Source organism: Nematolebias whitei, chromosome 16 (assembly GCF_014905685.2).
Source record: "Nematolebias whitei isolate Nwh7 chromosome 16, NemWhi1, whole genome shotgun sequence".
Lineage (NCBI taxonomy): Eukaryota > Metazoa > Chordata > Actinopteri > Cyprinodontiformes > Rivulidae > Nematolebias > Nematolebias whitei.
Window position 1 is genome coordinate 6,636,277 of NC_056513.1, and position 9,788 is coordinate 6,646,064.

At 42.7% G+C, this 9,788-nt stretch overlaps 2 protein-coding genes across 2 annotated transcripts in view; one reads left to right on the forward strand and one right to left on the reverse strand.

The window, feature by feature from the left end:
* c16h17orf67 (chromosome 16 C17orf67 homolog) overlaps positions 1 to 2,705 on the reverse strand; it is a 4,219-nt gene extending 1,514 nt beyond the window's left edge. The window contains exons 1-2 of the mRNA XM_037690094.1: positions 2,602 to 2,705; positions 1,181 to 1,281 (exon numbers count right to left, since the gene is read on the reverse strand). Coding sequence (XP_037546022.1) covers positions 1,181 to 1,281; positions 2,602 to 2,662 — 162 coding nt within the window. The 5' untranslated portion in view covers positions 2,663 to 2,705. The remainder of the gene's footprint in view (positions 1 to 1,180; positions 1,282 to 2,601) is intronic.
* A 1,644-nt stretch (positions 2,706 to 4,349) lies between these two features.
* dgke (diacylglycerol kinase, epsilon) overlaps positions 4,350 to 9,788 on the forward strand; it is a 12,309-nt gene continuing 6,870 nt past the window's right edge. The window contains exons 1-4 of the mRNA XM_037690095.1: positions 4,350 to 5,011; positions 9,045 to 9,204; positions 9,294 to 9,413; positions 9,488 to 9,631. Coding sequence (XP_037546023.1) covers positions 4,587 to 5,011; positions 9,045 to 9,204; positions 9,294 to 9,413; positions 9,488 to 9,631 — 849 coding nt within the window. The 5' untranslated portion in view covers positions 4,350 to 4,586. The remainder of the gene's footprint in view (positions 5,012 to 9,044; positions 9,205 to 9,293; positions 9,414 to 9,487; positions 9,632 to 9,788) is intronic.

Consider the following 9,788-nt stretch of genomic DNA (forward strand, 5'->3'; position numbering starts at 1 on the left):
CCTTGTGGACATGATGTTCTGTCCCTTGTGGACAGGATGTTCTGTCCTTAGTGGACCATGTGGACATGATGTTCTTTCCCTTGTGGACCTTGTGGACAGGGTGTTCTGTCCCTTGTGGACCTTGTGGACATGATATTCTGTCCCTTGTGGACCTTGTGGACATGATGTTCTGTCCCTTGTGGACAGGGTGTTCTGTCCCTTGTGGACAGGATGTCCACAGAGATTTAGATTAAATTTACTCCAGTTTCAACATACTATATTTTAATTGGTGATTTTTAATCTACAGTTTGTCCATTTTTTATGTGTATTTATGTAAAATTATGTATTTTTATTTGACCTATACTGGACTGTAACTGTAAAGTCAAGTCATACTTATTTGTTTAGCACATTTAAAACAGGAACTGTTGCCAAAGTGTTTAACAAAAAGATCACATCATCAAAATAAGATGTAATTACAGCATCTGGAATAAAATCATAAAATCATCATTGGAAACAATAAATCATATCACGTGTTAAATGTCAAGGAATAAAAACAAAAAGCACAATCAGAAACAATGAAATACTAAATCACTATTAATTATTTAACTAATAGTTAAAAACTTTGAAACCTTTAAAAGCCAAAAAAAAGTTTTATTAAATTGTTAAAATTAATGTAAGCCACATGTGCCAACTGAAGGAGTGAGGGCCAAATGTGGCCCTGGAAAACGTCTCATCTGGCCCTGGAGATGATGTTTTGAATGTGCGCGCCTCTCGTTCAGTTTAGAAACCGAGCACACTTTATTTAGTGCCGACTTCTCGGGACAGTTGTCCGACTTTGAAGCTCAGAACAATTTTTAGTTTTCAGTCATTTTTGATTTTGTTGTAGGAGGAGCGTCAGAGAACATCTAATGAATCAGACTCCTGTTGAGGGACGTGCAGCCAAGAAAAGACGTTCCCGGCTCGAGTTAATGTTTTGATTTAAACTGTCCCTTTGTGTGAACCAGGTCCTTATTTTAATTCGGACACCCCCGACGTACCCCGGATTTTCAAACCTCCAATCCAAACCAAGCTCTGCCGGCAGAACTTGCGTATAAAACACGGACACTCTTTGAACATGGCAGGTTGTTAAGAAGAAGCTCGATCAGACGCCTTGACGGCGCTGAAGACCGTTTCAAAGCAACGACTCCGGGTCATATCTTACCCTCATCGGCTCGTCGGGGTGTCCGGCCTTCAGCGGACGATCCTGCCTCTTGCTGCGGAGAAGCTGCTTGGCAGACTTCTCCTTGATGACGGGGTTTGCATCTGAGGAAAAAAAATGGAAACAGTTTGTGAGCCGCTGGAACACAAGCCCGAATCTGAAACGTAAGATGTAAAATAATAATAATCAAAAGGCAGCAACACCACGTCCGTGTTTCCCTCTGAGACAGTCTGTGAACGTCTCCACTCCAGCTGCTCATTTCAGAGGCACTAATGCACCCCCATACCATGAGAGAAGCAGACTGTTGATGCATTGATAACCGTCTGGATCCTCTTTAGTGCAGAGGACGTGGTTCCCAAACAGGATTTTAAATTTGGATCCGTCTCGGTTCGGTTCTCCACTTTATCTCATTGAAAAGAGCGTTGCTCTCTGAACCTCTTCCCATCTTTACCTCTGAGCGACCCAGCTTCTACAAAAGTCTCTTTTTATACCCAGTTATCTGACTGACCCGTTGCCAATTAATCTAATTAGTGGTAATATACTCCTTCAGCTCTTTTTTTTAAATTAAAAACATTTACTGTATATTTTCAGCCTTTTGTTGCCCCTTCCATCTTTTCTATAAAGTGTGTTGCTGTAAAAAAAAAAAATCCATATTACATTTCAAAATTATACAATTTCTTAGCTTCAGTATTTGATATATTTACCGATATGTTGGGAATAAAATGTATTTTTATTTTATTTTACATTTTTACACACGTTGTTTTAGAGTTGGAGTCATAAAAGGGAGAACATTGAACCTAATCAGCTTCTTAAATTATTTAGCTCAGAGTTGATTTTAGCCACATTTAGTTTGTCTTCTCATGAAGAACCTGGACCAAACCTCCACCTGCTGCTGGTGAGGTTCTGTTCAGTTCTGTGTGTACGCCCAAACTTATTAGAACCCATAAGAGCTGCTTTCACTGCCCTCTGGGGGGGTCTAGTCCCCCCTGCCCCCCTCCAGCCCTGGGGCCTGTGTGAGGAGGTCGGGCGGGTAACAAAGTTCCCATTCATCCTCCTCGCTCCCCGAGGAGTCCGAGCGGCGCGTGACTCCTCGGAACTCAACCCAGTTCTGTCAACAAGAGCCGAACTGCAGCTGATGGTTCGGCTGCTGAGGCCTCACAGCGACGTGGCAAAACAAGCCCAGCTGATACCACACAACCAAATGGGCTAAAATAAAAACTTTATGTTTTAAAACAAATTATTACCCATATTTTACCATTTTTTTTAATAAAAAAAAAATTCCCTGTTGTGACAAGCATTTTTCTTTAATAACTTTAATAACTTTGTCTTTAATAAAGATGAGCCTGTGCTGAACATAAAAAAAAGGCAGAAAATTTAATTTTTTTAATTCTAAAGTCTTCCTGTCTTCACCGTGATGATCCTACCTGAGCAGCAGGTCAGCAGCGCCAGGAGGAGCAGAAACACCACCAGCCTCTTCATCTTCATCACCTCCACCTGCCGGGTCGTCACCGCTCTGAGCTGCAGAGTCCAGAAGAGCTGAAGAGGAGCATTCTCCTCCTCTTCCTCCTCCTCCTCCTCTAAACCCACAAACTGTTACAAAATGTTCTGTGCAAAAGTCCCGATCCACTTCTGATTTTTAAATATGTTGCTTCAGTCACACTTTTAAAACTCTCGAATCTGAAATTTGTTTTGTTCAACAGGATTTTCAAATGTCATTCAAATAGTTATATTTAAACATTTACTAATTTTCAGCCTTTAAGTGAATTTACACATAAACTGCACAAAAAGGTGCATGAACCCATGTGTCTACATGAGCACATTAAATATTAAAAGCAACAGCGTGTTTACGTTATTGTTGCTTTTAGATCTACAAACTGTTAAAATAAAACTGACGGTTTAGAAGGTTGAAGGTGTTTCCTAAAGATATAAAAACTGAGACTCCGGGAATAGAAGTTTGATGCCTTTGCAGAATTGCTTCCCTGTTTTGATGACGTGACTTTCATCAGCTGTACAGTTGTTTTTGTTTGTTTACTTTCTTCTTCTATCTGCAGTTAAAAGTCTGTTGTTATGGTGAGAACTGAAGATGAGTGAAAGAGTAGTCAACAGCCAAAATATTAATTATATCGAAATAAGAATGCATGCATCCATCACTGTCTGCAGAATCAAAGTGTATAAAGAATTCCGACCACTAGATGGCGCTGTGAGCAGCGACATCTGGACAGGAGCTTCTTTTATTTAGAGCTCTTTTGGTAAATTTTCCCAGACTTATATAAAAAATAATTTTCTAGCTGTTCAGTTGACTGTCAGAATTTATTTGTGCAGATCAGGGGAAAGTGTTGTTAATGTGGTGTTAAGTAAATACACTTAAAAGTTTTATTTTAAGATAAATTTCGAGTAATTAAAAGAAGCTAAAAAAAGCAAAACGTGTCAACCTTGAGCAGTAAAATTTACTTTCCTTATTCTCTGTCCATGAGCCTTCCACTTTACTAAAATCAGTACACATTATCCTTAAATAAAAGTGAAAAGTTGATAACAGTTAAATAAACTGTTGATTAATTATGTTTGTTTCTTGCAAAGAACTAACACTTTATAAGTGGCTAGTGTTTGTTAAATACCTTTATTTTATTTAGTTGGTTTGAAAAATTAAACAAACTGCGCGCAACATCTGAGGGAATGCGTCACTGTTTCCGCCTCCATATTTTACCAGACGCAGATGATTTAAAGCGCATGCGCACTGTTAATCATCAGGCGATCAAGACCAGAGATGCTTTAAAGAGACGAGATGTGGACCTTTGCTCATTTCCGGGTTCGTTTAAACGTATTCATAAAAAGAAGGACGCTGTCTTATAAATAATTTAGCACATCCTTGTTTGTTTACAGTCCAATATAGCTGGAAAGATACTACAACAAATTCAAATACACTTTGTGTATAACATAAATGACCCGATTTAAAGATTTAAGATACCTGAATGCTAATTATGGCTAGCTTTAAGCGTTTGTTTTGACTAGAGAAACCTAAATTACTGATTTCAACTCATTGTTAATTGCTAAATGATGAGCTGGTGTTAGTTAAATATTTACTATTTGAGGATTAACGAATATTTTAACCAGCGTTAGCTAACGACCAGTTTAATTTTCTTCCCGGAAGCGGGTGTGTACCATCTTGTTGTGCAAATACTCTTCATTCTGTTACCGCGAAAGCTTCCGGTTTGAACGTGACGTCGTTGTCTTCGTGTTTTCAGCCACTTTTACGTCGTAAATTAATTGAGTAGCGCCGTCTCGTCGCTGTCTGTCAACATGGGTTTCGCGGGGAAACGTGCCGAGCGTCCTCCGCAGTGTCTGTTGTTTACGTTCCGCTCGGTGTCACTCATTTCCGCTCCGTGAGAGTCGCCTCTCGCTAACGGCGGCGATGTGTGATGAGGAGGACTGCGGCTCCCGGGACGAGTGGACCCTGCTGTTCTGGACCTCCGTGGCCGTCGTGGTCCCGGTCGTCATCACGCTGTGGTGCAGCGCGCAGCGCCACAAGCGGAAAACCTCCATGAAGGAGTTCTTTCGGAAGAGCAAGCACGGCTGGCACTACACGGACCTGTTCAACAAGCCCACCTACTGCTGCGTCTGCTCGCAGCACATCCTGCACGGGGCTTTCTGCGACTGCTGCGGCGTGTGCGCGGACGAGCAGTGCCTGCGGAGGGCCGACCGGAGCCTGCCGTGCAAGGAGATCATGGCCCCGGCGCGGCCCGAGCACCGCTGGGTCCGAGGGAACGTTCCTCTGGCCAGTTACTGCTCCGTGTGCAAGCAGCAGTGCGGGACCCAGCCCAAGCTCTGCGACCTCAGGTACCGTGATGGCGCAGAACACGCGGAAGGAGGCGCCCTGTTCGTTTCTCCGCATAAATAACTTCAGCCTCTGTGCACGCAGTTTGTTGTGATTTATTCTGTCCAAGCTAAACCAAAGCTGAGTCTGAGATAGTAGACCAGATAAAACACTATAGGATCAACATGATGGGGATTACAGTAAACTTTATACTGGTTCCAGCACATCACGGGGTTATGGGGAATGAAAAGGCAGACAGGATGACTAAGGAGAGCACTAGTCAGGACGTGGTTGATATTAATGTTAGGTTTGGTATAACAGAAATAAAGGGTGTAATAAAACAAAAAAATGAAAGAAAAGTGGCAAAAATTATGGGAGGAAGAAAGGAAAGGGCGGTGGTTTTATAAAATCCAAAGGGAAATTGGAGAAAGGAGAAGAACAGAAAGAAACGGGAGAGAAGAAACAATTATTTCACGACTCCGAATTGGGCACACTGGGCTGAACATTATGTTTAATACACCGGGACACGTGAGTGGAGAAGAGGAAACCGTAAAACACATTATTTGCATTGCAGGAGATATCATGTTCAAAGAAACAAACTGATTAGACATCTTAGTAAAAAGAAAATTAAACTAGACATTGTTGATTTATTGCAGAAAGAGGAAACGGAGGCTATCAAGCTATAGGTTGTATAATAGGATATAAAAGGAAAGAGAGGGTTTGTTTTTTTGTCATGTGGTCCACACTCCTTACCAGTTGGTGGCGGTGATGCTTCCTTCAGTTGTTTGCCAACCGCCAATAAAACAAGAAGAAGAAGAAAACTGAGTCTGTGTGTGGAGAGAGTGGTCCATCTTCTACAGGAAGTAGGAGCGCGTAAGAAGCAGGTGCAGCTGATCAGATTCATCAAGCAGCCTGGTTACTGCTCTGAAACATGAATTAGTGTTAAAACAACGCCAAGATGGAAGGACATCAGTTCAGTTTACTTGCATAGCACCAAGTCACAACAGGGGTCATCTCAGGTCACATATACTGTATATAAAAAGTTAATAACACTATTTATCTGAGGAGCAGACTGCTTTGAGTTTAACGTCATCGCAGAACTCTCATCTTCAGCAAACATGAAGGCGACAGTGGAAAGAAAAAGCTCTTTGGTGAGGAAGAAACCTTTAGGAGAACCAGGCTCAGGACAAGCGGCCGGCTGCTTCCACCGGCTGGATTTGAGAGGAACAGATACACAATGGCAGAGAATCACGTGTTGTTAAGATAGAAGAAATAATATCAAATGAAAACTATTCATTTCTAACAATTCATTTTAAGAAATGAGGTCATTTTATCCTCTAGTAGTCTAAGCCTATAGCAGCATAACAAGCCAACTCTAACTAGGATTAATCATAAAAGAAAATCTTAATCCCAGTCTTCAAACTGGACAATGTGTCAGCCTCACGGACAGAAACTGGAAGTTGGTTCCACAAGAGAGGAGCCAAATGAAAAAGCTTCCTCCCATTCTGCTCTTGGAAACTCTAGGAACCTCAAGTAAACCTGCAGTCTGAGAGTGAAGTGTTCCGTTTGGAAAATATGGAATAAGATCTGTAATATAAGATGGAGCTAGGTTGTTGAGGGCTTTGTAGGTTCGAAGTAAGATTTTGAATTAAATTCTGGACTTGACTGGGAGCCAATGGAGAGAAGCTAAAACTGGAGAGATATGATCTCTCCCATTAACTCCAGTTAAGACTCTGGCAGAATAATTTTGGATTAATTGGACTTTTTAAAGAATTATTTGGACACTCGGATAACAAACCATTGCAATAGTCCAGTCTAGACGTGACAAATGCATGAACCAGTTTTCCTGCATCATTTTTAGATCAGATGTTTCTAATTGTAGTGATATCACGCAGGTGGAAGAAGGTGGTTCTAGTAACGTTGTTAATGTGGGCGTTAAAAGACACGTCCTGATCAAAAATAAGACCAAGCTTTTTAACATTAGAGCTGGAGGACAGATTAATGTCATCCAAGGAAGAAGAAAGACTGAAAAATTTATTCTCAAGGTGCTCAGGTCCAAAAACTAAAACCTCAGTCTTGTCAGTTTTAAAAGCAGAAAATTTAGGGTCATCCAGGTTTTTATGTCTTTAAGACGTGTTTGTAGTCTAAATAGCTGATTGGATTCATCGGGCTTTATGGACAAATATAATAGGGGTACGCCGATAAATCGACCCCAATTTCCTTAATTTTGGGAAATCGGATACTTGCATGAGAAAACCATTTTACCGATTTATTTTTAACAACAATTGTCTGAACTTCATTTATATTTCAGAGCACTACCTCATGGCCAGTTAAAACAAGTTTGTATTGTTTCTAGGATATTGTTCAAGGTATATTTTTCAACAAAGTAATATTGGAAATTTGAAGGTGCATTGGACCTTAGAACACCTGACCGTGTCGCTTATAAAACAAAATCGCAATCGGCAGATCAGACTTTTTAGAAATGGGTGATCGGCCACAAAACTGTAATCGGTGCACCCCTAAAATATAACTGTGTATCATCAGCATAACGATGAAATGTATCCCATGCTGCTTTAATAACTTTACCCAATGGAAGCATAAATAAGGTAAAGCGTACTCGTCCAAGCACTGAACCCTGCGGAACCATGACTAACTTTGGCGTATAAAGAAGATTCATTATTAACATTTACAAACTGGAATATACCAGATAGATATGATTTATTTTAAACCAATTTAGAGTCGTTCCTGTAATCCCAATATCATATTCAAGGCCCTGTAGTAAAATATGATCAACTTTATCAAATGCAGCACTGAGGTCGAACAGGACCAGTGACACCTGTCCATTGTCAGAGGCCATGAGAATTAGTGACTTTCACCAATTCAGTGCTGTGGTGAGCTCTAAAACCTGACTGAAACTTTTCAGATTACTTCTTTATTGATGTTCACGCAACTGAACAGCAGATATTTTCTCTAAAATTTTTGAGATGAAAGTTAAATTAGATATAGGTCTATAATTGGCTAGGATTCCTGAGTCAAGGTTATGCTTCTTAAAGGTTTGTGCCGGGGGACTGGATCTAAGAAGAAACCCAAGCAGGACTCCAGTCAGCCATCAGGTGAAAAGGAGGAACCCAGACCCAGACCAGTGGTCATTCCGTATGTTGTTGGAGTGTCGGAGAAACTGAGACGTTTATTTTCTAAACACAACGTCCCAGTGGTTTTAAACCCCAAAATACATCACAGCAAAGACTGGTTCATCCCAAAGATCCAGTCCCCGGCACAAACAGAGTAATATTGTGTATGTTGTTCAGTGTCAGGAGGGTGATCAGTCTTACATCGGGGAAACTAAACAGCCACTGGCCAAAAGGATGGCCCAGCACAGAAGAGCAACATCATCAGGCCAGGACTCTGCAGTCTACACTCATCTCCAGGCCAGCAGTCACTCTTTCAGGGATGAAGATGTTCACATCCTGGACAGAGAGGAACGATGGTTTGAGAGAGGAGTAAAGGAGGCCATCTTTGTGAAAAGAAATCGTCCATCATTAAACAGGGGTGGAGGCCTCCGGGTTCAACTGTCCCCCTCTTACAATGCTGTGATTGCTAGTATCACTCAGCCCTCTGTGAACAGTAAACAGCCATCAGTGTGCTAATGATCCATTGTTAGGCTGATGGTCCTTGATCAGCAACAAACTGGTTGATCCACTCTGAGAAGGTGCTATTTATAAGACTGAGCTGAATACAGCACCTCAGACTGAGGAAGTCTTTCGGATGAAAGACGAAACCAAAGCAACATGGCAGCACGATTTAGGTTTGGAAAGTTTCATTTGAAGGAACCGTAAGACACAGAACCTGGCACCTCAAGTTTACTGTGAACTCCTCTGTACTTTTAGCTTTTAACTAGCATTTAGCTCCTTTCAGCTGAAGTTCTGCTTCTATTAGCTTTAACAGCCCAGTTTCAGCTTCATCCATCAACTTCAGCAGTCATTCAGCGCTCGGCTTGTTTTTCCTGTGTTTTTATTTGTCTGACAGTTTTATGTCCCCCACCCCCCAACCCCTCAGGTGTGTGTGGTGTCAGACCACGGTGCACGATGACTGCATGGACAGTCTGGCGGATGCAGACGTGTGCGACCTGGGCGAGTTCCACAGCCTCATCATCCCTCCTCACTACCTGCACCACGTGAACAAGCTGCGGCGCCAGCACCCTGACGAGTTCACCAAGGTGACGGCCTCTCCTGCGCCGCCTCCTCTGGCGCCACTCGGCGTCTTACGGCTCACGAGAAAATGTTGTGTGTTGTCGTTGTTCTGCAGCTGGGGGCGTCCTGCGGCAGCAGCTGGACTCCGGTGTTGGTGTTGGCCAACACGCGCAGCGGCAACAACATGGGGGAGGCGCTGCTGGGAGAATTTCGTACCCTCCTTAACCCGGTGCAGGTCAGAGTCCGAACGTCTCCTCGCTGTCCGGTTGCCGCCCCGTGTTCTGATCCGGAGCGGTCTGTCCTCTCCAGGTGTTTGACCTGTCGCAGCTGCCTCCGTCCAAAGCTCTCCAGCTGTGCGTGCTGCTGCCCCCCGGCAGCGTCCGGGTGCTGGTGTGTGGAGGAGACGGCACCGTGGGCTGGGTTCTGGATGCCATCGACGCGATGAAGCTGAAGGTGATGAAGCTTTGGGGCTCGGCCACAGTTCTGTGCAAAAGTCTTGAGTCAGCTTTTCTTCCACGCTGCCAGACTTTTTGCTCTAAGTTTGATTCCTGACTGTTTTAAAATGTTGTTGTTGTTGTTGTTGTTGTTGTTGTTGTTGTTGTTGTTGTTG